Source organism: Syngnathus floridae, chromosome 1 (genome assembly GCF_059516105.1).
Source record: "Syngnathus floridae isolate MCC-2025c chromosome 1, RoL_Sflo_1.0, whole genome shotgun sequence".
NCBI classification, from domain to species: domain Eukaryota; kingdom Metazoa; phylum Chordata; class Actinopteri; order Syngnathiformes; family Syngnathidae; genus Syngnathus; species Syngnathus floridae.
In genome coordinates this window covers 2,785,286-2,812,957 of record NC_142413.1, presented here as the reverse complement: position 1 = coordinate 2,812,957, position 27,672 = coordinate 2,785,286, and the positions used below count along the sequence as shown (strand labels likewise).

The 27,672-nt window shown below is 41.9% G+C and overlaps 1 protein-coding gene across 5 annotated transcripts in view; it reads right to left on the bottom strand.

Moving 5' to 3' along the window:
* LOC148403323 (tudor domain-containing protein 5-like) overlaps positions 1-27,672 on the bottom strand; it is a 108,000-nt gene that overhangs the window by 1,589 nt on the left and 78,739 nt on the right. Inside the window, exons 1-8 of one of the 5 annotated variants that reach the window (XR_015859179.1) lie at positions 2,864-3,014; positions 1,658-1,901; positions 1,416-1,588; positions 983-1,262; positions 820-902; positions 613-724; positions 326-483; positions 19-251 (exon numbers count right to left, since the gene is read on the bottom strand). Coding sequence is in view for 4 of the 5 variants with exons in the window: in XM_088379583.1 (XP_088235709.1) it covers positions 19-251; positions 326-483; positions 613-724; positions 820-902; positions 983-1,262; positions 1,416-1,588; positions 1,658-1,901 (1,283 nt within the window). In the remaining variant the exon portion in view is untranslated. Of the gene's footprint in view, positions 1-18; positions 252-325; positions 484-612; positions 725-819; positions 903-982; positions 1,263-1,415; positions 1,589-1,657; positions 1,902-2,607; positions 2,777-2,863; positions 3,017-27,672 lie in introns of those variants that run through there. The other 4 variants (XM_088379608.1, XM_088379583.1, XM_088379591.1 and 1 more) reach the window with 4 other exon arrangements.

The following is a 27,672-nucleotide window of genomic DNA, read 5'->3' as shown; positions in this document are numbered from 1 at the left end:
GTACAAACAGCTGCTCACCTCATCTCAAACATCATGTCCAGCAACGCCTGCGACTCGTCGCTCTCGCAGAAGCTGATGTAGAAATGTCCCGGAGACTCGACATGCTCCACCTGGACGGCCGTGATCTCGCGAGCGGCGCGCTGCGTTGGCCGCTTGAGACGCTCACAGCAAAGGACATCCAGGGCCACGTCCTGAGCCACGTCTCGGATCTTAGCATGGTGGCTACAAACTTCTGTGCTCTTCTCAGCAATCTGACATGAAAACAAGACGTGTTGTCATTCACCGCTAAATAGCATTATGGAACAAACAATATTATCTCACCCACCTTCTCTGGAATCAGTGAATCCTCACTGGTCTCTTCTCGATGGGCCTCCGTTGGACAGCGATCATATTCTGCCATGATTTTGCCTTCCCAAGGTGAAGAGTTGTCCTCGTGTGCGTTCGTAACAGGGTGGCCAACGTTTCCCACTTGGCTTGAATCGACTAAACGGGGAAAAGTTATGTATGTGTCTGTTCACTCCTTCAGTCAAAAGAAAAATTGTGAGTGGTAACCAATCTCAGTCAAGTGATATGATGGCGGCAGTGTAAAAAAACACAAAGGACATTCTGTACCTCTTTGAACCGCGTCACAGCTCACAACCGTACAGCGTCCTTTGTCGCCCTCTGCTGGTTGCACAGTTAAGTGACTATTCTCGATGAGAGGCCCATTCTTGCCCGAAGGCTTCTGCCAAGCAACAAGGGACACAATTCTCAAATCCGATGCGCAAACAAGGACAAGCAAATAAAAAGAATCCGCTGCTTGTATTTTAAGCACGAAACCTCCAGCGGCAGTTTCTGATCGCGATCTGGATCTGCTTCTCCATCTTTCTTCTCCGTCGCCGCGGGCAGACACGTCAGTGGCTCTTGGTGAAAATTTAGAACAGCGGGGAGTTGAATTTAGAAAACATAAATCATTTCCTGTATTCCCAGCAAGAGAACACACCTGACGGTTTTCCTCGCGTCGGAATTCCGCGGCTGTGTGAGCGTTTGGTCGCCTTTGTTTTGACCCAATTGGGCGTGAAGTACAATCCAGTGTGATTCATCGACACCACATTGTCTCTCAGGCAGACAATATAGCTCATGTTGATGGGCTGGATGAAGATCAGATCCTGCACAGCTTCAAGCAGGTCTTTGAGGGTGTTAAAACCGAAGTTGTGGGGGATCACCGGGTGGCCAAAGCAACGCTTGTAGCTGCAATTCAAGCTACACAACTTGAGCGGACCCTGGAACAATCACCGTTTTAATGGCACAGCTTTGCACTAAATAGTTTTATCGGTAATTTAGTATCGGTATTGGTGAGTACTCAAGAGTTGTAGGCTGTGGTGTCAATCTGAAAAAATGTGGTATGGGACATCTAACATCAAGCACCAGATTACCTGACTGAGGAGGATTCGTAGCTGCGCCCTAAAAGTATCGAGCGAAAGAAAAACGTTTCGCCCCTGGTGGTACCAGATGGGTGCTGGTTGATGATGGACGGTACTCTTCTTCTTTTTGCTACGCTGCTTGGCCACCAGCTGCTCAATATGCATGGTGGACTTGTCACTCACGGCTGTGAAGAAACAGACGTACACTCGGGACTACAGACTTCACAAGCGTCACACGATCGACGGTCAACTACCTTTAAAGACCCGACAGCCGTTGATGCCGTAAGTCACAGACATCACGTCTGGCATGGCTGTGGCCATGTCCAGAACATTCCGGAAGCCCAGCAATTGCAGCGGAATGGGGTATCCCAGCATGTTGCCGTAGTCGCGCATCAGCTGGTTAGCGTCCAAGCCGTATTTGGATGACACAAGCAACGAGCGGAGATCCTTCTTGAGCTGAGCCAAAACTTGTTCCTTGTTTGATGCAGCTGTAGACATCTGTGGGTGAGGGAATGGGATGATAACCGCTTGGACAGTTCCATGTGTTTAAAAAGTCAAGGTCTCAAGTACCACTAAAACTGACTGTCACCGTTAATTACATATTTTCTTTTTTTTGAGAGGACTTAGCAGGGCGCGTTTGGAGAAATCCCAAAAAAAAGAAAAAAAAAGAAAAGAAAAAATCATGGTACCAGTGGGGACTTGTTAGACCTCAAGACAATACGAGTAAAAATCTGTTAAAAAGAACAAATTAATAAAGGCAAGACTTGTCTTTTGTTATTATATTGAATTTACTGAATTAAGATCATGACACTTTATTTTAGTAAAACATATTAAAATATTCTGTGAGTCTTGTCTGATATGAGATCTAAATAAATACAATTCAATGTTAGGAAAATGTCTTGCACTCCAAATCACGATAGACAACTGAACAGAGCTCAAATAACATCATTGGATTGAAAAGAGAGCAAAAATAAGTTTGAAGTATTTGCAATCAATCTATGAACTAGCAAAGCTAAACGTTTTAGTAGAAAACATATCGCTTAGGAAATGAAACTACGAAATAACAACGCGTATCAATATGCCAAAGTTAACGTTAGCACCTGCTAAGCTAATAAGCTAAATAATAAGCTAACGTTAGCGTCGCAACCACACTTTCCACCCATTCAGAAAGAAGACCACTAAGGTTGTATTTAAACACACTTACTGTTAATATGCTTTTCCTCTTTGTCCTTGTTTAAGCACTGCGACCACGAGAAACTCAATAAAAGTTGCGACAAGATATTTCGCATTGCTGTTTGCTGAGCGAGAACAGAGTCCAATAATAACATTCAATTACAGTGATCCCTCGCTACTTCGCGTTTCGTTTATCGCGGCTTCATTACATCGCGGATTTTTTTTCCAAATTAAAAAAACATTTAAAAGTTAAAATATCATTTCTAAATTGAGGAAACGTGTCTAACCTTTAGGACAATGTAGTATTGCTCGAAATGTTTGTTTACATTCCTTTAGACGTCCGTTTTCGCGTGTTAGCACAATCGCGAATTAGCATCTTCCCGCTAACTCGTTAGCCTGCCCAGTACTTCTTGTTGGTGACCGTACTTCGCAGATTTCACTTATCGCGGGTGGTTTTAGGAACCAATTATCCGCGATAAACGAGGGATTACCGTATGCCACTTGGCCATTGAACGCACCATTTGGTCATAATGACAGTTTTACTTGAAATTACGCAGATATGGATTCAGAACTTACTGAACTGTGAGAAAACTGGAGAAATGTATACACTCTACATATTAAATGTAGAGAATGTTACAGCAACACAATTGTGTAATGCGTGACAGTTTTAGGGGTTTAGGTTCGAGTATAATTTGAATGCGTTTTTATTTTCTTTTCTATCAGAAACAAACACTATAGGAAGTGTTATTTTTGCCTATTTCCATCAAACACTACTTGGGTTCAACAATACTGGGCAAATGATCATCAGTCCAGTCAGTTACAAATCTTCATCTAAACACTTCAGAGTGAAGTACACTGCAGACTTGAAATTATTTTTAAATAGAGAGTATTATTATGTCACGTGGCAGGATTACTCGCCCTCTATTCACTTGTCTTCATTCAAGGCCATGATTTCATATCTCCCCTTTTCAAGTGTAAAAAAAAAAAAAAAATCTGTCTCCTCTATTACCAGTACACCGCTGAGTGTTTGACAAGAAAGGACGTGAAGTGGCGGCGGATGCTTGCAAACATTTCTGGTGAATGATTAAACCATAATAATCCAATGAATAATAAAAAAGAAGCCATTAAGTGCCCACGAATCTCAACCTTGTTTTGAAATTGACAACGCTGCAATTCAAAAGCTGATCACTTGATGGCGCTGAAAGTTTGTCAATAGCAGAAGGGAGGCCGGCGAAGACAGCAAAATGTGTCATCACCCAGCCAAAGCTGCATTCACTGGAAATGTTCCAACACGTTATTTCTTTAACCTTGCAAATGTGAATGTAAAAATATCCAATAATGACGTCACACATACTTTGGAGGGGGGGGCAAGAACGCTGGTGGCACCACAAATAAACAGTAGCTACATTGCGCCATTGAGAAAACAGGATCAGTGGCTTGAATGAATCATCTTATTTTTTTTCCAGTGCTGCACGTCTCTTCCTCTCGACTGCCTTAGTTGGCCAGCTCTGGAGGAAGAGAATAATAAAAAAAAAATCACCATAAAATACCCTAATTAGAAGCTTTATCCGCTTAAAACCTTTGGGTGACTTTTCCGCACCGTGCCGAGGCACTCTAAAGCTACTATTCGATCGCCAACAATTTTATTTACCTCGCTCCTCTGCTTTCTCGTGTGCGACGTACGCACACTCATGGCAGACACCAAGGCACTCGAAAGCTTTCAGCATCTATCTCCCAACAATCTCTGAATTCACAATACAAGCCGTTTAATGTGACATGTAACTGTAATTACATCCTCCCGAGTTAGCATCGTTCATCTTGATAGCGCAATAGCATTACTGTGACATCTCAGGCAAAGAGGGAGGGAGGACAAAGAAGATCAAGGCAATAAACAAAAACAAGTTCAAATTGACTTGCCGGATGTAAAGCTGTGACATTTCCCCAGTTACAGCGAGGCGTGTCTGGGAGGCAACAAAGTATCGTGACTGCCAGTCAGCCGGGCCTCCGCTGGGATGATAAATCATCACGCTGATGAGCAGCCACACAGCGGGTCAATACGCACGCTGAAGGATTCATCGGAAAAAAGCCAAATCAATCAAACGCTCTCATGTTAGCGCACTTTGTCTAACCCAAATGAGCCATTAAGCGGAGACAAAACAAAGAAAGTTGAGAAAGAGAACGCTTGATAGGGCGTCAGGTCCACAATTACACCAAAGGTCTTTCTCGTCTTCCTCTGAGTTAACGTTCACTATTGTTTATCATTTTTATGTTTACTCTCAGCTGTAATTATTTTATCCTGACAATAAAACCCATAATAAAAAAGGATATTATTTTGAATCACTCACAGGCACTTTCTGTTCATTAGCAGACCCTCTTGGAATCACGCTTTTAATAGTTTGGGAGTTATCGTTAGTTTTTATTTAAGTTTTTTTTTTAAATTCACTTTAATGAGTTTTTGGAGTAGTTTTTTTTTTAAAATATTTTGTTTTGGTTAATTTTATTAGCTTCGGTATTAGTTTTTATAATACATTTAACTAGAGCAAATAAAAAAATAGGTCACTTTCTGTAATCAAGTAAATAAATTACAATTCTCAAACGACTTGATTCTTTTTTGTGGAATTATAAGCAAAATCAACATTGCAACCGAAGCACAAAACTCATATATGATATAAATTGTTGTTTTATAAAAATGTAATATGTAGTTTTAACTTTTCCAAAGCATTTGTTTTTATTTTGTTAACATAAACGTATCTTTTATCTTAATTTTAGTTATTTCATTAATTTTTGTTAATAACCTTGCTTGGAATCTCTGTGAATTAATGTTCTTCTAACAAATAAATCACCTTCACGAGAGCCCCGGCATGCCGGAAAACTCACCGACGGTACAGAAAGTTCAATTTTTTTTTTCCGCCATTTGCAACAGTCGTATATCATCAGATACGTTTTTAATCTTCTGTTCTTAAGAAAAATCCAATTACATTTGACACTGGATGTGGTGGCTCACCGGAGGGCGAATTATCCCAAGGTGATTTAAAGCGCGAGGGAGTCACGAGGTGGAAAGTAGCGAGAAGTAAGACTGTGCCTGCCCTTAAAGCAGGCAAACTTTTGTCAAAGTCACGAATGGCACCGGCTGACTGCATTAAAGGCAGAGAGTAGAAAGTAAACATGGGCGAGCCGAGGGGGAGGAAAAGATATCTGCTCGCATTAATATGTCGCTCCGCTTTGTCAAATGTAATTGCCCGTGAGGGACTGGGAACAAGAAAGAAGGTGAGTGACAGACTTCCGCTAACTTCGATGAAACAGTTCCATGCGGGTTCCACTGGAGAGCTCTCGTGTTTTTCTTCAGTCTTGTCAATGTTTCAAATCTTTTGACCTTCCAGGTTAGTCGAGTATTGGGCCGATAACTTGTAGCGATATCAGGTCTTGGTATCGGGCCGATAACTTGAATTAAGTTGCAGCAAAATCAGTAAGCGGCCATTTTGCCACTGTCGACTGAAGATGACATCACAGTTGTCAGGTGTCAGGTCACGGCCAATCACGGCTGAGTTTCTGAAAACTGGTGAGCAGTGATTGGTTATTGCTTTGAGTCCAGGCAACTGTGATGTCATCTTCAGTCGACACCAAATGGCAAAATGGCCGCCCACTAAGATGGATAATATCAGGTGGATTTCACTTGTTTAATTCATATTCCACAGATCGAATATTAACCAGAACACTCGGACGCCACAGAACATATTATTGCAAAGAAAAGTTTTGGTTTGACTTCCACTTGAAGACATTGTTTGGAATTATTTAATGGCGACTCTCTAATGTGCACACTCGCATCAGCCAACGTTGACGTATTGGACTTGGACTTGTGTTCAACAAAGGATGGGCCAAAGAAAGAAATGCTTATCGATTATCGGTGGGCCAAAGGGGAGCAGACGATGTCGCCATTAGCCCGATCCGCGTCCCTCGGGAGCGTCGCGGTGGCAATCTATAACTGCCTCCACTCATTTGTCCTCCACTAAATGTCAAGCTGCGGCTACTTTGTGAACACGCCGTCGAATGAAGCGAGGGCAACCAAGCGGAGCAAAAAACGTGACGGCAGGAAGAAAGAGTGGGAGGGAAAGGTCAGCGAGAGCAAAGAGCACCAAGTGTCTGAATGGCTCACACTGGTATTAAAAAAAAGGGGGGAAAATGGCCGGAGAAAAAGATGGAAGAAAGGTCCTGTGGAGACAAAGTGCACTTTGAAAAGAGGGGGTGAGAACAATGGCGACCTCGGGATGGAGAATGAGAGGTGACTCATTCGCAAGTTCAATCATCAGTGGGCCTCGCGACGTGTGTCCACACTTACAGAAGATATATTTTTTGGACTGTATAACGTGAACATGTTCATTTTTGATGTCAGAAGTTCTCAGACTTTCTACAAGTTTCACAAAGTCTCACTAATTACTGTCATTAAACACTAAATAAATAAAACATTCATTGGCAAGACCCCACCCACGCTTTGGAATCTTCTGCCCGGGCAACCTGAACATTTTCTTCATCATATGCAGTGATGTCATTTATTGTGTAAAGTTGTAACTATATCACGTTGTTGTCTATTTGGTTTTGCTGTCAAAACAGAAAAACTGAATAAAAAAATCAAAATTCATTAATTAAAAAGGAGACGTGTTCACCCCCCCAAAAAAACATAATTAACATAATTATATAAAAGAATTTACGTCACTAAAAGCCACTGTAACATTATAGTCACTTTGAACTTTAACGTACCCGAATTTACGTTAAACAAAAATTGGAAATAAATAAATAAATAATAAAAATAAATAAAAAAAATTGATTATCACAGTTTACAGCTAGCAGACAACCCCAAATTCATCATCTCACCAAAGTCAAACAATTTGATGTTTACGATATTCCGAACAAAGTTTCTTAAACTTCATATGAAAATTTCCCCGTAGAGAAAAACAAAAGGTAACCTCTAAGATTAGCATCTTGAACGAGCCCCTAATCAAAAAGGATTGCCGAGATTCTTCTGTTTTCTCACCTTGCCTGCTGTTTGCGCCCTGACAAAAAAAAAAAAAAAAAATCCCTTTATGGGTTTCTTATCGTCTATCTAAGCGCTCCTCCGCTGCAGCGTTGAGATCATGAGGATGGAAAATGTGGGCAGAGTGAGAATCGGCAGCGCCGCCCGGGCGGACATATTTCACGTTTCACGTCATTACTTTTTACGACACTCGAGGAAACGACTCGTTCTCCACAAATCACATCTGCTCTTTCGCCATGCGGAAACTCATTAGAAAAAGAGGTCGACTAACAGCGGGAGATATATTTATTGTAGATTTCATCTCACATGAGCCAAATGACTGCTGTAATCCACTTTGAAAAAGTTGAAAAATAAGATATTTTGAGTTAAGTTTTTGTTCCGACACCAGCCCCGCCCTTTTGATGTCAAAAACGAACACGTTACATGTCATTTATTTTGCCGCCATTTTGGGACATTTGTATATAAAACAAAAAGCAACTTTATTTATAAAGCACAACTCAGTGTGCCTCACCAAACCTCAAAGCGTTTACAAACAAAAAAGCTGTAGACATTCAAAGGCAAAGAGAACAAAGGTAGCTTTTTCCAAATCCCTAAAAGAAGGCAACATTTAAATCAGGGGTGTCAAACTTATTTTTACATTCGGCTTCCCTCAGATAGCTGTTATGACAGTGAAACAAAAAAAAAGTTTAATCGTCTCATCATATTGCACACAAAAAAATAATAGATTGCTAGCTTTGAAATCGGATCTCAAGGATAGAAGTTTGTTAATTATTGTTCGTTACTGCAAAAATGATAAAAACAAATCTTTTGGTATGAATTTTAGTGAGGCTCATAGAAGTTGCACGATTTGCTTTCACAGGGCCACATTAAATGATGTGGTGGGCCAAATCTGGCCCCCGGTCCTTGACTTTTGACACCAGTTATTTAAATGCATTTGCAAACTCAATATTTCCAGTCATTTAAAAGCAAAATAAACAAAATAACCTTTTTTTTTTTTTTTAAATGACCATAAAGTGAAAAAAAACCCAACATTCATACTTGCAGCTGACTTGTGACGTGTGCGCAGCATAACAGCTAACTGCTGCTTCACCTTGTTTACTTTGGAAAGTTCCAAGTGGAAAGCAAACGATCGAATCTCAAACGATCTGACGCAGGAATAGCCGAAAAAAAAAAAAAAAAATCAACAAAGAGCACCGTAAAGAGACGAACGCATTCCAAATGTCTTCGGAACGTCACTTTGATGACGCTGGTCTGGCACAAAGCTGCTTGTTTGTTCCACTCAGAGACAACACGAGGCCCTCACAGTCTGGGACACTGAATATTTGATGTGCTATCACAGTGACTGTCACATTCAATACCACATTTATTTGAGATAAAAATAGCAGGGGGAGTTTTGGGACTGTCACAAAATGTTCCAAGAGAGGATTTTTTTTTTTGGGGTAGGATTTTGCAGGGAAGACGTTTTAATTTTCAACAAAGCAAACGCATCGCAACACCTGCTCGCATGATGCCGTTCCATGGCGCGTCAATCCATGTTGTTTCCATGGCGATGTGGCACTATCGATCCTCATGCTGGGGGAGTTTGTAACAAGAGAAAAATATGAAGGACTACTGTGTTAGTGGTGGTTGTTTTTCAATGTGTGCCTTAAGTGCTACTAAAAAAAAAAAAAAAAGCAGAACAAGCTTTGCAGCGTTTGAAAGAAAAAAAAATGTACGTGACATTTACGAGATAATGAAACTCCCCCACAATATTGACTCAACGCAGTGTTGTATAGTTACGAGCGTATCGTTGGAGTTTTCATTTAAAATGGCTACTTTTCTTTTGCGAAATGTCACAAAAGCGGCCCAATATCTAATTGCTTGGCCCTTAAGTTAACAAATGAGCAATAGCGCAGGCCATTTTTGCCCTTTCACTAGCACCGATGACGCCATAACAACAATAGCAATGCTCAAAATGTCATGTGTCCCTAATGCATTTTAAATGAGTCATTACCTTTTAACAGCAAATGAGAGAATTCTGGATTACATAGTGTATAGTATTTACAGCATGGTTGAATCGGAGATGGTTTATTGTTCCTTAAATTTCTTTTTGACCCATATTTAAAAAAAAAAATCTACTTTTGTTCTTTGTATTTTCATTTTTTGTTTTTAAGTTTGACCTACAAAAGCTTGCGCAACACAGATTTTGGCAATTGAAATTTATAGTTATGACGTTTCAGATTTTTTTTCTGAACCTAACCCTAATAATTAGATGTTATTGTATTATGTATTTCTTATTAAATCATTACTATTATTTTTATGAAGACTTAATATGTTAGAAAAAAATGTCAGATTCGGAACCAGTGCGAAAAAAACCACAAAAAAATTACTTGCATCTCTATTTAATTTATTTTTTAAATTGTTGACTACAGAGTGCACCAACATTGCCTGACAACACCCCAATTTTTGTCATTTTAATCAGTCCCCAAATTATCTTGTATTTTTATTCATCTATCTATGTCAGCGACATGTCATGACAGGCAGCGCAATTCAAAGATGTTCCACTAGATGGCAGAAGATACATAAAACGAAACAGCCTCGCATTCACTTAGCAAATACATTTGAGCGTAAATGATTTTTTTTTCAGTATATACTCTTTGTCAGATGGTAAATAAGTGCCTTGGCTCAATATCGACAAGTTTATTTCAACAACAAAGCTTGTCATGTAATATTGAAAGATGCTTGGCTTACTGCACAAATGTACTTTTGTAGCTTGCGTTTCGTTCAGGAAGGAAGAAAAAAAAGCCGCATTTGATGAACTTTTGTACATTTTCTGAACTCGAAAGTGCATTAGTGTCAATAAGGTGAATGCACTTTTATTTGTACGGCGAGCAAGGAAAACAGGCACATAATGAAAAGCGCCAGTGATGAAAGGCCGCTAAAGGAGGCCATTTTGTGCTGTCCACTTCACATGTTCAAGAGACACAGCAATTCTATAATTATGTACTGAATGAGATGTGCCTGAAAGGAAATGGATCATGTTGCTTTGTGACAGAGGGAGCAAAGTGGGTAGCCGAGGAGGAGAAATGGGGCTTTCGGATGTGTGTGTGTGTGTTTGGGGGGGGGGGCAAGTAGCCGAGGTAAGATGCAGGAGGGAAGGTCGCAACAACACAGATGAAAGAGTGCTGGGAAATTGAAAAAGACTCAAAAAGGACTAGATGAGAGCGGTAGAGGGTTACGAGGAGAGCACAAGGGAAGTAAAAAAACAAAACAACAAAAAAAAAACGCTTCCCCAGTGAGACAAAAAAGAAACAAAGAGCTTGAGCGGGGCGGGGAGGAAAAAAATGAGGCGAGGGCAGATGTGGAGTCAATCATCATCTCCCGGGTGCTGGACATGTGAGGGAGATGGAGAGAGTGTCATTTTACCCTGCTTATCATTATCATCACCGCTACAATCGTAATCAGGGTAATTCGACTGTGGCGAGATGGAAAAGGCGGCTGGCGGGAAAACAGGGCGAGACGAGAGAGCGTCAGCTTCGAGGCCATCGCTAAAATAGACATAAGAGTCTTCGAATGGAGATGGTTGAGACGAGCCAGATGTTGTTGACTCTCACACATGAGAAATAAAGTTGTCGCGTTGTTACATTTCTTGTTTCCGACGCGGTCGCAGCACATCAATTAAATAAAAGCTAAGTTGCCTTCTAACTTCTAAATACTTTCACTTATTGATGTTCTTTTTAGGACTAAGCTCATGACAAAAATAAGTCTCTTCGTATCATGCAGTAAGATCAGTTAGCCACATTAGCTTGCTAGCATTGGCAACAGTGGTAAGCTATTTGTTGCTAATATGGTAACGATAGCAGGAAGTGGAATTTGTGTCAAATTATGCCAACTTTTCATGTATCTTGCTAATGTTATGATGCTAATTTTCTTTTTAGGGCCACTTGATGATGTCATTATACTGTCTATTTGTTGGACAGCATAATACAAACAAACAATATACACAAAGTGAGTCATTGTGCTTCACATAATTAAAGCGATACAATATGCCAATAATTGCGGTTATGATTTTTTTTGAGCCTGGCACAAAATCACTCCTTCAAACATCGCGGAAAGAGGAAAAACAATTCCAATCCAATATTACGCGAGAGAATCAAATATAACTGATCAAATTCCGAAAAGAAACGACAAGTAGAACGGGAACTTTTAACTTTTGTGTTCCAACGCCTTTCATATGCCTTCCGAGGAGCAAAACACGGCGACGCTGATGAGAATGGCGCTACGATTTGGATGAGGGATGGTGGTGAGGTGATGCGAGTCAAATTGCAGAAGATAAGGGGGCAATAAGAGAAAAGAGCCTATTAAAGGAGAAGCATGACGACGGAAGACAAAACGGAAGGAAGGAGACGAGAGAGAGGGAGGGATGAATAGACGCACGGACGAACACAAAGGAGACGCAGCGTAGAGAGTTTGGAAGTTGGTGGGGAGGGAGAAAGCAGGTGTGAGATTCATGGAGAGCACTTATCCCAGAATATATATAACTGCATGGCAGGAAATGAGATGGATGCAGAAGAGTGAGGATGGAAATAAAGCTGCCAGGGTGGAATGAGTCTTGCCGGGAGAGGCAAAGTTTGGTGGTAATGGTGATGGATGCGGAGGGGAGGGGTGGAGGGGGGGACCGGGCCGGCTGACGGATGGCGGCCTCCGTCGCGCCCGGCCGTCTAATCGTCTTCATCAAGGCTTCGCTCTGACGTGACTCGGTCTAATTGCGGGCCCTTGAGAGCAACATGCTACTTTGACTCTAATGAGACGATCATCAGAGTCGCTAGGTCTGAAATTTCGGTTTGAAAATCTGCATTTCAAAAGAGAACACGAAATATGTGAACGTCGGTAAGACATTGATAAAGCCGCTAACGCTAACGCTAACATACACGACAACTACACCAAACTTCAGCCATCACTACAAATCCCACCATCAGGTAAGTTCCGCCTTTCACCTCACCTGTGGAAACGATTTTAAAATTCCGATATGGGTCTATAAATAAAATAAGAAATAAATAAAATACAAAAAATAAATAAAAGAATAAAAAATATAAAGATAAACAAACAAATAAATAAATAATTTAGGTCCTGGATACAGAAAGGAAATACTCTGAGGTCTAAAGCTGCCCTGCCTTGCCATAAGATATCGAAAAAAGATGAAGTCTTTCTTTGCATAGCAACACATCAAAACCGTAATCTCTGCGCTGATCTCAACTGGATTACTGCAATGCACTTTGGAGTCAGCCAGCCTTCTCTCAAACGTCAACTAAGTCACACAAGCACACAAAGTCTGCCCCTTAACCGCTATTGTTTGTATTGTCACATCCTATCCGAGCTCTTTGGATGCTGATTGGTTTCTGTTTCCTGCTTTCTTCCCCACGGGAACTTCAAGTGCTGTGGAGAGTCAAGGAGACATAATGGAATAGTAATTGAATAAAGCTGAGAAAGACGATAAGCACGAGGCGTGAACACCCCCAAAATAGGAAGCAAATGAAAGGTGAGCTCGCCGCGGCACGAATGCCGGCGGGTGAGGCGTTTACAGATGGCGGGATGTTGGAGGCGTCCCAAACAACACAGCTGGGAGCCGGCAAAAGGGGGGCAGGTGACGGGGAGTGAGGAGAACACTGCGCAGACAAACATCTCTGATCAAGAGATGGCAGCAGGAATTCAAAAGAATGCGAAAAGCAATTAGGAGGTGGTGAAACGAGATCACGAGATGACAAAATGAACGCGGCGAGCCGCTGCTGGTCGGCGCCGGCATTTCGGGTTGCGGCTCGGCTCTGCGCTCACGCTGATGATAATGAACGGGTGGCTGAACATCACAGCACAGGCGGATGGAAAAACAACACCGACGGCAGCCAGGTGCAGAATACCTCTCTGAGGGCTTTGGATCATCCCTCGGAGGCCTGATCCACTTTACCGACCTTATTCTTGATACCGAGACGTTCTGGACAATTGCTCAAGCGAAATGGGTCAGATGAGAAGGATACGACCGACGTTGGTGTTAATTTGGGATTCTAAAATGTAACATTGTTAGCTAGCTAATCAGGCTAGCACGAAAAGCTCCAATTTTATCTTCCGCCTTGCCTCGGCATCATGCACATGTCCATAAAATAAGTTGTAAACATTTTAGAAAGAAGCGCTAGCTTAATCGGTGTTTAATTTGTGTGATTGAGCGTTAGCTATACGAGTTGGCTAGCATTTACAATGACTTTTCCTTGTTGAGATATTTACGTAATCTCTTCTGCCATGTTAACAAACGTTATGAATCTATGGCACTATTCTTCTAGCAATACTTGCTAGCGCTAGCAAGAAGCGCCAGCTTAATCGGTGTTTATTTTGTGTCATTTAGCGTTCGCAATTACTTTTCCTTGTTGAGATAGTTACCTAATCTCTTCTGAAATCATGTTAACAAACGTTATGAATCTATGACACGATTCTTCTAGCGATACCTGTTGCTAACGTTACGCCAACAAAGCTACTGCGCTAGTCCTCATACCAACAACTGTACGCTAAATGTACTGAAACATTGAACAGCTAAGCATCACAAATTTACAGGTCACATTAAATCCACCTGGAACGCTTGTAATACAATTTCAGTTCATTTGGAATTTCACCCTTAAGCCCGATATCCACACATTTGCGTGCCTCACGACGTGACCTTTTCCGACAGGCGGCGGCCCCATTTTTATGTACACGGGAGAAGCCAAAGCTCCAGCGTGACATTTCGGGCAAGACGAGGCTTTTGTGAGAAGATTGAGAGATCTGCCGAGAAGGCGGCGGACGAGGAGAGAAGCGAGCGACGCCGGTGGAGTGTCGGCTGAAATTGGAAGTCAAGTATCGGCGGTCATTTTGGACATCACACAATCGAGTGGAGACGCACACTCGCACAACATCATTACGCGGACGCCCCGTTGCTTTCTCTCGCCTCGTTCTAGACAGGAAGTGCGCTGAAGCGCAGCTAGCGGTCTCAAAAGCTTCGCAGCTCAAACCTTTTTCATCCTCTTACACTATTAGAGAAAAGTACTGGGCTTGACATCTACAAGAAGTCAACATGAAAGAAAATAAGCACATCTATGGGAATTTTAAACCCTTCATCAAAAGGTTCCCGAAACTGAGCGTGTCATATCCTAATTGGTCACTTAAATGTCAGTCGTCATCGCTCAACCTAATTGAATATTTTTTGTTGTGGGCAATACTTTGGAGGTTCTTGCAACCACAAATCCTCGAAATGCCCCAAAAAAAAAAAGGGAGGTGGAAGCTTGATAATGCAGTTAGCTTCCCTCCTTGCACTGAGCCGCTTTGGCGTCCTTTTCAAGCTCCTAGAGGCAGAAGACAGCAGAGCGGGAGAAAATGACAGCACAAGGGTGCGAGCGCCTTTCAAACCTTGCACCTGCGTGCACGTGTGTGTGTGTGTGTGTGTGTGTGTGTGTGTGTGTGTGTGTGGGTGGCACAGGTTCAGGAATAGAAAGACATCCATGCAGAGACGCAGACAGGAGAGGGAGTCAGATAATGAGAACCAGGGGGAGGTGATGCTGGCTCGGGGAGAGGAAGATGATGGAGACCCGAAATAGACATGCAAAGTGCAAGGTGTTGAGTCAGATGAAGGAAAAGATGGCAGGCAAAGAAAGATGGAGGGACGGGAAAAAGAGCGGGGGAAAAGGTAAAGTGTGAAACGAAAGGGGATGTGGAGAGGTGGGGGAAAAAGAAGGCAGGCAGAATCTAAACATGGCAAAGAAATCACGAGTGTGTCGGAAAGGAGAAACAAATATGCTGTTCAGCTGTTATTGATTTCAATTATTAAAGTCATACATTTTGGCTTTCAAAGTTAACCAAAAGAAAAAAAGTAAGGCAAAATATTCCCTCACTTGTTTTATTTAATTTTATTTATTTATTTATTTATTAATTATCAATTTATTTATCACACACATTTATTTATTTATCTGTCTATCTATTTATTTATTTATTTATTTATTTATTTATTAATTATCTATTTATTTATCACACACATTCACACATATTTTAATTAAATTTTTTTTGGGGAAGTATTTGTGTGAACATGATGTAAAGAACTCACAGGCCCACCTGGACTCCTTAAGAAAAAAAAAAAAAAACACACACACAAACTTCTTTGGTAGCAAGCATGCATAGGAGCACTTGAAACTGATTAGCTTGGGAAGGGAGGCCCATTACAGATGATGAGACACACTCAATTAAACAGGATCGGGCTGGAGTGCACCCTCGGGTGCCGTGCTAAACCGGAAAACCACCGGGGAAATATTTGCCGCGTTTCGACCGAGTAGCCGGATACATCTTGGTGTTTGTATGTGTGTAACAAATGCAACCCCCCCGCCCCCTTGGGGGACAAGCAAAGGCGATCCTCATGTTGATGACGCCCTCTGATAAGTGTGATAAATGCTGCAACACGTCCGTGTCAGAGCAGAGGGTGATAATGTGCAATCAAGAGGAGGGAGCCTCTGGACGTGGAGGGGGGGGGGGGGGGGGGGGGTATTTATTGTAAATGAAAAGTGAAGGCTGATAACAACAAATTCAGCCTATTAGTCAAACGACGAACAGGAGGAAGGCTCGAAGCACCGCTGAGCCTCAATTACATATTTGTCGTCTTCCCGTGCAGCTCTCGCGTGTTGACTCTCTGTTAATCCGTGCAAGTGTGCCTAATGAAATGACCGCTAACCTTCGAGAAAGCGCCAAAAGGTATAGATAGACAAGACGTGGTGTCAAAGAACAAAAGAACCGTCGAGAACTAATGAGGGTGACAAAAAAAAAAGATTAAAAATAGACTTAAGTGTGTGATTGTGTGCGATATACGACTTCATCTACCTCGCCCCCTCCCGACGTAACGTAAAAAAAAAAAATCCCATCTGCTCATCACAGCGAGGAGAAACGAGGAGTTGGGAGGCACAATAGCGCAGCTGCATAAATAATGCAGCCTGTGTGAAACTACTCACACAAAAGTGCGCACACACACATGCACACACACTCGCACACAATGCTGATGTCACTTCTAAGTCAAAATTTAAGATGCAGCAAACTAGATGAGGATCAGCTTGGTCACAGGACGAACTGGCCCCAAAGCAAGTGGATTGTAATGACCTCACTGGCACCTTTATTCAATCCAATTAGATGCAAAAATTGTTGAAGAGTGCAGAAATGTCACTCACCAACATGTGGTGTCAAAATGCAGATAATTGGGTCAACTGTAGTTTTGACTTGTAATACCACCAATCGCCACTAGATGGCAGACAGAAAATCAGGAAAAAATTAATTAAAAAATAAAATAATAAAATAGAAAATAATAAATTACGAATAATAATAATAAAGAAAATAGAACATTATAATATATAATATATATAAAATAATCATATAATAAATTATAAATAATAATAATAAAGAAAATAGAATTTTTTTTTGTGGCATTAGAATATTATGCAGGACAAATATAATACCTCAATAATATTCAGTATTGAAGTTGTCCATCCTTAGCGTAGCCCATCAGTGGCCCACCAAAATATTTCCAACTAGTAGAAAGTATGACGTCATGCACCTTTCGAGTGCCTCGTCACGACGCGGTGCTATCGTTCACATTCGTCATAGCCGTTATTGTCACTCTTCGGTTTGATTACTCATCTGATCTTGTATTTTTGTCGAGTCAGCAACTTTCCAACCTCTGGAACTCACCTCCATTATTTTTCATTGACAAATCAAGTGAAGGCCAAAAGGCCTCGTTAGTAACGTCTAAAAGAGGATGTCATCTTATATATATATAAAAAGGAATAGTCAGTGACTAACACAAAAAGGCACGCCGGATGTTTTTAATTGAATCCATCGCTTTGATTTGCCGATACGCCGTCTCTATCAGCGTGTAGGAGCTCAATCTCGCCCGCTGATTGCCTGAGCTCTCCACATAAAAGAAGCCGGGATGTTTCATTAAGACGGTGATAATTCCGCCAGATACACTTTAGAAATCAGCGTGCATTCAAAGCGAGGCAAAAAATAGCACGAAGACAGAGCGCGCGAAAGCACGCTCGACGGGAAGCTGGAGGGAGGCGAGCCGAGGGAAGCGACTCAAACAAAGCCCGCGTGACCGCAAAGGGACTCCGATTACGCGGCACGAAGAAACAGGTGATCTCGAACGGCTCTCGAGAATCCCAGTTTGAGTCAGCGCATTCAAAAACACTAAATTGCTTCAAAAAAAAATCTCGATTGTCTCCACGGACCGCCTCCGACGTGCTCCCGTTACCGTCTGTTTCATCATCATTTCATCGTTGACGTCGTAACAAGCAGCGTATCCATCTGGATTATCTTGTCGCCTTTCTGGCGATGAAGCCTACAAAATGAGGCTCGCTCTGATTTGTATCATTGTGCGCAAAAAAAAGATACTTTTACATTTTATGAGACTGATGATGATCAAAAATGATGGCTGGGTTAAAAGTCACCGCATTTCACGACTTCCAAATGATTCGCATCTCGTCATGCCTTTAGTTTGTGATTGGTTGTTCTTCTTCGGGCGCGGTGGTTTCTCAAATGATATACTGCAAACTCCACCCTGGAATGTTTTTGGTTTTCTTAATGTGAACCTTTCAAAATTTACATAAAAAATAAATTAAACGATTTTTTCCGACGTTCGATTATAAAACATGTTAAGTAGAAAGTAGTGTTTAAAAAATGAAAATACAAAATCTACGTGCTAACCACTAGAATACCGTGCTGCCCTAAATAGAAATCACATGATAAAATTGTCATACATGATATAACAACATCTCAAAACGACAGCTGCTGCGAGCACTGTTTTGTGGCTGGCACATTGTCAAAAATAAAACAAAAAAAAAACATTGCATTGAAGCCTGAGTGGAAGTCAAGAGCCAACCTACGTTGCTCTAGTGGAGGTGCAAATAGAGTCAAACACACTTGTTCAATGAAGTGTGTGTTCGTGTGCTTGTTTATATGTGTTAGAAAAGACCATTGAAAACAATCACAACCCACAACACAATACAATACATGTTATTTTGTCTGTTCTGAGAAGAAAAACAACAAAGAGAGGCCCGTAGTAACACACACACACACACACATACAGGCGTGCTGGGAAACCATGGTAGCCTCGAATCACAATCATGGTGCTGCTTTGCCGTCGCCATGCCAACAGCGGCAGCAGCTTTCTGTGTGTATCACACAAGCAGACACCCCAGGCTGGGGGGGGGGGGGGGGTGACACCTGATGAATCGACACACACACACACACACACACATGTAGCAATAGGGTTGTGGGGGGTGGAATCACGCAGGTGGATGAAAAGGCATGCAGAGGCGCACACAATGCCGAGCTTTGGATGTGATCCCACACAACTCGCGCACATGAATCACATGAGCGTCTGTGAAGTACACACACACACGCACACACACATGCTGTTCGTATGAGCGCTCAAGGAAACACGTGTAGCGCATTCATGCCGCACGCACACACAAGCATTGTCCCGCAACCTTTGTTCCGCCAAGGCGCATATTTTCCTCCGGAAAAAATCAGCAGCATCATCCGAGCTCGGCGAATACTTGTCTGCATGGCGGAAAGGAAGCGCAAAAAAGGAGCAGCGGCGGAGATGCAGAGCGGCGAAGCAAGCAAGAAAAAGAGAGCCAGGCCCTTGACTGAGAAGAAATACGCCGCTTGACCTCAAGCGGCGCCGAGCGTGAGGGGGTGAAGGGAAGCGGCCTTCCTTTTTCAAATCAGCACCCAAGGCTGCTCGCACTTGAGCGACGCTTAAAATAACTGCAGGGTTCTTGCTCCTGTCTCGAATAATAACCTTTCTCTTTTCACCCAAACTTGGTAGAGATTCAGAGTTTTTTTTTTTAAAAAAACAGATGACACTTCTTATGTCTTTGCTAGGGATGAGTGTTTACAGGCAGGCACTTGCACACAAAGCCACTAGGTGGTGCTCAAGCATCTGCCCTTTTGCCCCCCCAAAAATAAAAGCCCTTTCATTGTTTTCCAAAATAAATTCAGAAGTTTCCAAATGTCTTATTTTGATTAAAACCCAAATTTAAATATTCATTTTTCTTTTACCGAGGACTAGAGAAACCGAATATGATTTGAAGTTAACAATAGCGCGAATGTCAAAATAGTTGTCGATGAAGTGCGACACCAAAAAGCTTTTATTCTGAAAGACAAAGTACGGCACCTAACTTTCAACTACTAACAATATCCTTGTGTAACGTACACAACCCAACAAAAATCGTCATTTACCGCTTTCCAATATCGTACGGAAATACAAACGAACGTAAAAAAAATGCTTACAGCACATGACAGAACAACGAAAGACTTTAGGGCCTTTTCTACACAAAACACTTCCTGACCCTTAACTGAACCAGACATAACGCATACTGTTTGTATACACACGCACACACACACTACCACAGGCGGTGTGGCAGTGACCCACATAACCCGTAGGAACCGTCGGGCCGAATTCATGTCAGTGAACGCAACACGACGTGCAACGGCGCCTAATGAGGATAAAGATGGACACAGCAAGTATCAGGCAAGCTAGGAAAACGCTCATAATTACCATGAGACAGTCAAGCACACAAATCATATCAAAAAATAAAAAGACACAAAATAAAGCTCCAAACTAATCACAGCAGCAAATCCAAAATCCTAATCATGACAGCCAATCAGAAAATGTGTTATTTGCTGTCATGCCCATCGTGATTTCTTCCCACCACTCACAACTATGTCCAATTTCCAATCTTCAACGGCGGGATTCAAACCCAAAACCTCAGCACCTCGAGGCAGCCATCCTGACCACTAACACACCATGTCACCGACTCGAATTGCAGATGCGATTTTTTTAGATCTTTCTGAGCATCTCAATTCCTCAATTCCTAACGGCCAATTGACTTTCCTCCCTCAGCCACAATTCCACCCTTGTCCAACACTAGATGGCAATATTGAGCCACACTGCGTGCAAGGTTGAAACGGGTTCCTTTTGCAATGAAGACACACAAATCAATGGCTATCATCTTTCTGGAGAGAGCGAGAGGTCAGATCCACCATTTGTCTGACAGTGCAACACAATAACGCAACAACACAACATAACAACCAGAGAGGCGGGCTAATGAAGAGATATCGCAGGGAGCGAAAGCTAGCGAGGTCCAAGTTGCCTTCAAAGGTGAATCGGGGGCGACGTCTCACAATGGTCTGCAACTATTTGGTGTTTAGGGAAGACTCCTCGGACCGAGGATATAAAAAAAGAATTTGGGCTTTATGTGGTAAGATATTAAAAGATGGTGAGTGGAGGCGCTTAAGTGTATGTTTGGGGAGCAAATGAGTGACAGCACAAAACAGCCATTTGGGCAGCGGGCTTGACAGGAGCTCTTTGTGCCACCATTTTGCACTTGCGAGCCGCTGTGTTGATACACGAGAGGCGCAAGTCGTTAGGAAAATTGGCTTTGCGTGCAGGTTGTAATCCTGGGAAATCTGCCAATCTACTCCTGCTCAGCTTGAACGCCAGTCAATAGAAACAACAAGTTGCCGTTTGGCTTTTGAAGCATTTCCATGTCGTTAGGCAAATCATAAAAGAGGAGAAAACGCGGTGGCTTGTAGTCGTCCCTTTTGAACCGTTCCGCAGTTTGTTACAGCCGCGAACAAAAAACGTTTTTTTTGTTCTCATGATACAAATCTGAAAAATGTGGCGTGCATAAAGAATTCGGCATCCTGTTGCCTTCGTGCCAATTTGTGAGTAAATAGAGTCCATCTGTGGATTTCACATTTTGATTTGGGGAGGCATCCATTTTGCATTGGCCTTTCACATGTAATTGAAATAAAATACTTTAATTTGCAGTCGGAACAAGCCGAAATGTAAAAAGGGGTGTGCGTACTTTTGCAAGTAAAGCGAATTTTGTTTTTTTGCTCATGCCGTTCGTTGCCCAGGCATAAAAAAGATTCTCGCCGCTTTCCAGCTCGTAAAAGTGCCGTTTGATTGGCCGGCTGACAAGGCGGGCGTGGTTTGGTCGCAATTTGTTTATAGCGTCGACTCCTTGCTAAATGTCACGCGATAAATAAAGCAAAAGACGGCGCTAAAAATCTAACTTTGATGTCTCCCTTTCTTGCTTCACCTTCATTGCGTGTGCCAGCGTCCGTGTGTGCGATAAGATCCCAGTGTGTCTTACTCATAATATCCGTAGTCTGATCATTAATCATCTCCCCTTGGTCCAGACGCGGCCATCACTTATTGAGAGGTGCAATCATTTACAATTGATTTACACACACACACACGCACACACACACACACGTGCACGTAGGCTAACTGAACAAGACGGACGACAGTTGTCGTCTCCACTAAATCCTTTTCTGCCGACGCAGTGGAGAAAAAATAAAATAAGAGAGTAAAAACAGATTTTTATTTAATCACGTTCCAACATCATTTTGACCCTTCCAACCGGCGCCCAGACAAGCGGGACACTGTCAACGCTGATATTGACGCTTCAATTTGGGCAAAATGTTATCGATTGGATTATTTAGTCAGCGCATCCCGATATGAATTGCTTCTCAATTGCCCCCCCACGGACTTGGGACGAGAGGTTAAGCCTAGACCGGTTGGCGACCGATTCACAACTTAAATCTACTCGAACAGCTGAACTTTAAATGTTACGCATTCGACAAGTTTGGATTTAAAATCTAAAAGTGGCTTTTCAACAGGGGTGTGTCGACTTTTTATATCCCGCAGTGGGAGACAACTCCACCACGACATCTGGACGACTTGTTTACGACTCGGCGCTTCGGCCCCTAGGCGAATTTATTGGACGCTAGCGACGCACGGCAGTTTACAATTAACCGGTGGCCAAGCAGAAAAAAAAAAAACGGAGGCAGGAAAAGTTGGAGAGGGTAAAAATAATCTCATCCACAAATGAGCTTTAGTCAATTTGGACAAGTCGCCAATTAGGCACCAATTTGTGGCTCCGGGGTACGGCTGTAATGAGATCGCGGGAGGAGTCACGCTGAGGTTGCGTTGAGTGTCCTTGTTTGTTTGTGTCACACAAACCCGGGAGAAGAATTGAGCAACTGCAAAAGTTTCATTTTTTGGATTTAGGTGGTTTGTGTTTCGTTTGATAATGATCAAACGAATGAATGAATCAAACATTTGATTCATTACTAGGGATATAACGATTCACTCAAGTCCGATTCAATTTTCAATCAAATTCTATTTTTTTTTTTTAAACCACAGCCTGACTCTTGAGGAAATGAAAAAGTCAAATATCCTTTTGAGCTTCAGACCTCCTCCACACACTCAAGATGTTTTTTGGAGGGAGGTGGGGGCTCTAAGTCTTAACACTTCAAGAAGCACCAAAAAGCTTTGGACCACATGGAGCCGGTCACCTGGCAGGCATTTTTCACAGCCTTTGAAACCACAATACGGCTTTCGGGCGCGTCTCATGTGTCTGACCCTGAGAGAACGGCGGCGTAGTGACAGACGGAAAGGTCCGGCGTGTGCTAGTTTGCCGCAACCAATTCAAACACTAACACTGGAGACCTTTGGAAGAGGGTTAGGTGCGAAGACAAATATGGAGCATGAAAGGGGGAGGGCGGTCTGATCATAAGTCGGCAACGCCACATGTTTGGACAGAAACGCCACTCGGTCAGTCGTCATCCTCTGGCTGCACTAAAATGGGCGGGAATTCACAAGTTGCTTCATGTTTCAATTGAATTACTCTTAATTTGAAGAAAAAAACAGGTTGCATTCCTTCTAACATCAGTGTCACATGACTAATTGGAATTTAACTGCTTGTAACTCATTACTTGGATATTATCCTCTTAAGGTATTTTGGGGGCAATCTTAGTTTGAATTTAGACATTTTTTTTCACGCAATTGTTCGTAATTTGGATTGTTTTACGGCACATCAAATTCGTGTGTCATTACTAGAATTGCAAATTGTCTTCACTTTTAATAATGTCTTTTTTTTTTTTTTTAAATATTTGACCAGTTTTTACTCGTCTGATTTGAAAACGAGTTACTTGTCAGTTTGTTTTGTAGCTTTTACTTATATAATATGAGGTGCTCATACATTGATTTGGGTTAATGGCCCTCCGAAAGAAGCTATGACTATAATGTGTCACGCGAAAAAAAAATGAGTTTGACAACCCCTGTTTTACGGAATGCAAAAAAAAAAAAGTACAAGTTCAAGCTCAAAAATATGATTTCAATTGAAAGTCAAACTTTGATATACTCGACGTCTGTCTCCCCCCACGTTCGACATCCACCCAAAGGTGTATCTAGCCTGAGGCTAAAATAATTTTCTGCTTCTTCGCCTATTTTGCTAGAGAGCGGTTGCAACTCTTATCCCTGTTTGTTTTCCCTTTGGTCCTGTGAGAGCCTTGAACCTAGGAGGACTCTTTCAAAAAGTTTCATCACTTAGTGTTGCTTGCGGGAGCCTCGACAAAACAGAGCGCCTCCAGTCTGCACTCCTGCCACAGGCCACCGAGGACTCAAATGAAATTTCCAAAACCGACCGAGGACTAGCGTCCCCGCGCTCTTACAATCGACGTGCCCGTGCAGCAACGTGCACTTCCTGTTCGATCTTCTGGGAGGCCTCGGCGTGTTTTGAACGTCACAGCAAAATGCATTTCAAGCATTTTATCTTACTCAGGCTAAAAATATCACTAATAAAGTCCCCGAAGAGTCATAAATAAATACAGAGAATGGTGATTATTTTTCGTTCTTCCCAGAGGCCGGCATCAAAGTGCGAGCCGCCCAGCCGATCAACAATTCACGAAGTTTAGTGTGAGGGGATGATCTAAGACAAAACAAATACATTGGGAGCTGGGAGGGATCTTGAGGGACAAGCAGAGAAGACAAACAAACACCAAACCTGCCTATCTGGCACCAAGGACTCGTTTGCACACGTCGAGTCTGATTGCAAAGTATTCTGACAAAAACCCACAATCAAGTGTCCTCTACGAGCTAATAAAAGTGGATCAGCTCGGCAAGTGTCCCAAAACGTTTGCAGCAAATGAAAAGAAGTAGGAAGGAGAAAGTGCGGAAAAGCACCTCCACTATTAGGGATGAGTCACGGCACGTCTCCGACTCGTCGCCGACACGGCGGCTGGGAAAAAGGTCGCTAGCGGGAGCAGATTAGACCCACGCTGGTGGCCTTGATGAGACCTGCTCCAGATCAGCGAGGAGGCACCGACGATCGTCGGCGCCTCCAAAGAAGATTTGCTGTAAGGACATTACGCTACAGCGGGAATAAAGTTTAAAGCCCGACTTTTAAGAGATGTGTAAAATCCGCTTGGTGATACACCTCTTGGAGTCTAATGGGAGTCGAATCAAGAGCTGTTTAATACGTTCATTTCTGTCTGGGAAATGACACAGTAGAGAGGCCCCTTTAGCTTAATGCTAACAAACAACACAAAAGCTTTAGCTTAATGCTAACAAACAACACAGAACGCCCTAGACAAGCTAACAAATAGCATACCGTATTTTCCGGACTATAAGGCGCACATAAAAACCTAAAATTTTCTCAAAGGCCGACTTATAGTCCGGTGCACCTTATATATGGACCAAATTCCTAAATTTAAACTGGCCCGAAGCATTGTTTCATGAAATCTATCATAAGTGGCCCGCTGAAGACTTTGAATCATGAATCAAAAAGACTATGGATCATTATTTTGTGATTATAAAGGAATTTGTTGCGTCTGAAATTGAAATGAAAAAGATAAAATGGAGAATGATTTGATTTGGATTAAAAATCTGACATGATACATTAATGGTGCGCCTTATAGTCCGGTGCGCCTTATAATCCAGAAAATACGGTATGTCTGGTAAATGACACAGTAGAAAGGCCCCTCTAGCTTAATGCTAACAAACAACACAAAAGGTTTAACTTAATTAACAACACAAATCGCCCTAGACAAGCTAACAAATAGCATCTGTTTGGTAAATCACACAGTAGAAAGGCCTCTTTAGCTTAATGCTAACAAACAACGAAAAAGTTTTAACTTAATGCTAACAAATAACATAAAACGCCCTAGACAAGCCAACAAATAGCATCTTTATGACGGTCTTGTAACACTTCAAACATAGACATTAGTCGCTGCTTTGCGGAGCTCCCGGAGGCTCTCCGCAAACGACTGTCAAGGCGAAAGGAACACGGAGCGCATCAGATTGCGTTTTCTCAAAAGATGTAGCGAATGCAGCCCACAGGGCAGGCGACACTGGCCCGCTTGACTCCTCAATTTCATCATTTGGCATACGTCTCTTGAGAAGCGCAGCGAGGGGGGGGGGGGGGGGGGATCTGAAAATGTATCAGTGCATGGTGCAAGACTTTCATTTGAAAACCCACCTGCTGCCAATCATCCCCCGGGCAGCTCTCCGGTAAACGCGAGCTTTTGACACACCCAGAGAGGCGTTCATTGAACCATTTTGTTCATTATTGTAATTCAAGTACGTTGAGATATGTTTTCACTGTTGCTTGGAACTCCGTAAAAATATTCCAAACAGTTCTCGTACAAAAACTACAATAGCAATCTTTTGCATATTATGTCAAGCGCAAGGGAAAATACAATATCCAATTTTCTCAGGAAACTAAATTTGGAGGTATTTCGGTGTCGGAGACTCTCCACGATTCGCTTTTTTTGCCACATAGACATTCAAGAACAAAAAGTTGATTTATTTTTTGAATATATTAAGTTTGATAAAATCCCACCTAATACAGGACTCCAGAAAACCTTTTTTTTTTTTTTTTAACTAGGCACAAAGTGTGTGTCCACAGAGACGGCACGGCTGGTAATGTCGTCGTATCGATCACACCGAGGTCACGGGGACAATTGTCTTTGCTTTGGCGTCGCCCTGACATCGGTGAGTCAACAGTCAGCGCTTTTTAGATAAAACTGCCGAGTCAGCAAACAGCCGTTGCCTTAATAATTAGGAGCATTTAAGGCCAGTGCTGGATAATATGCTTGCATAGACACTTTTTCTTTTCTATCTTCGATCACTGGACTGAGACTAAATGATTTTAAAGATCTGGATAATCAAATGTAATTTATTTATAAATGTTGCAATGAATAAACAATAGAAGCAAAAAATAAGGACTCAGAAGAGGACCAGAAGAAGAAGTTTGCTAGAGATGGCCGAAGTTGAAGAGGTGGACAAAGAAACTGTGAAAGTTATCAGTGAATGATTATACGTGCGCAGCAGAACGTCTCGCTCATTCGTCTCACTTTTGTCCCACATAAATCTTTCATTTAATCAACTTGGGAAACACTTATACTCTTTTTGGTATGGTAAGATTCTCTTTTTGGGCAGCTATTCAAAGACGTATAAATCTTGAAAGAATGTAAACGGATATACACTTAAATCACCGAGAGGAAAATGACATTTATGAGTTGAAGCGTCATCTGCGAGCTATTAGCGGCTAATGCAGTCTGGCTTTGGCTAACCAGAGGCGTCGCTTTGCTCATGCAGAGGAGAGAGTCGACTCTCATTGCCGATTGGAAAATGAGAACGCTGCAAAAACATAATTTGGGAGGTCGGGTAATGAAGCACATTTTGGAAATGAGTTTTCATTTTTCATTATTTCATAATGCAAATTTTTGAGGACGTATTACAAATTCACATTTTTAAAACGCTTCTAACTTAAAGGTTCATCTTATTTTGGGGAATTTTCTTACACATTTCATAATTTTTCCAGAATTACAAAATTTCCCTTGTAAAATCCAAGAATGAACGGAAAAAAATATATATACACATATATATTTATAAAAAAAATTTCCGTTCATTTTTTATATTTCATAATTTTCCCAGAATTACAAAATTTCTATATATATAGATCTATCTATCTATCTATCTATCTATCTATCTATCTATCTATCTATCTATCTATCTATCTATCTATCTATCTATCTATCTATCTATCTATCTATCTATCTATCTATCTATCTATCTATCTATCTATCTATCTATCTATCTATCTATCTATCTATCTATCTATCTATCTATCTATCTATCCATCTAAAAATCCAAGAATGAACCTAATAATAAAA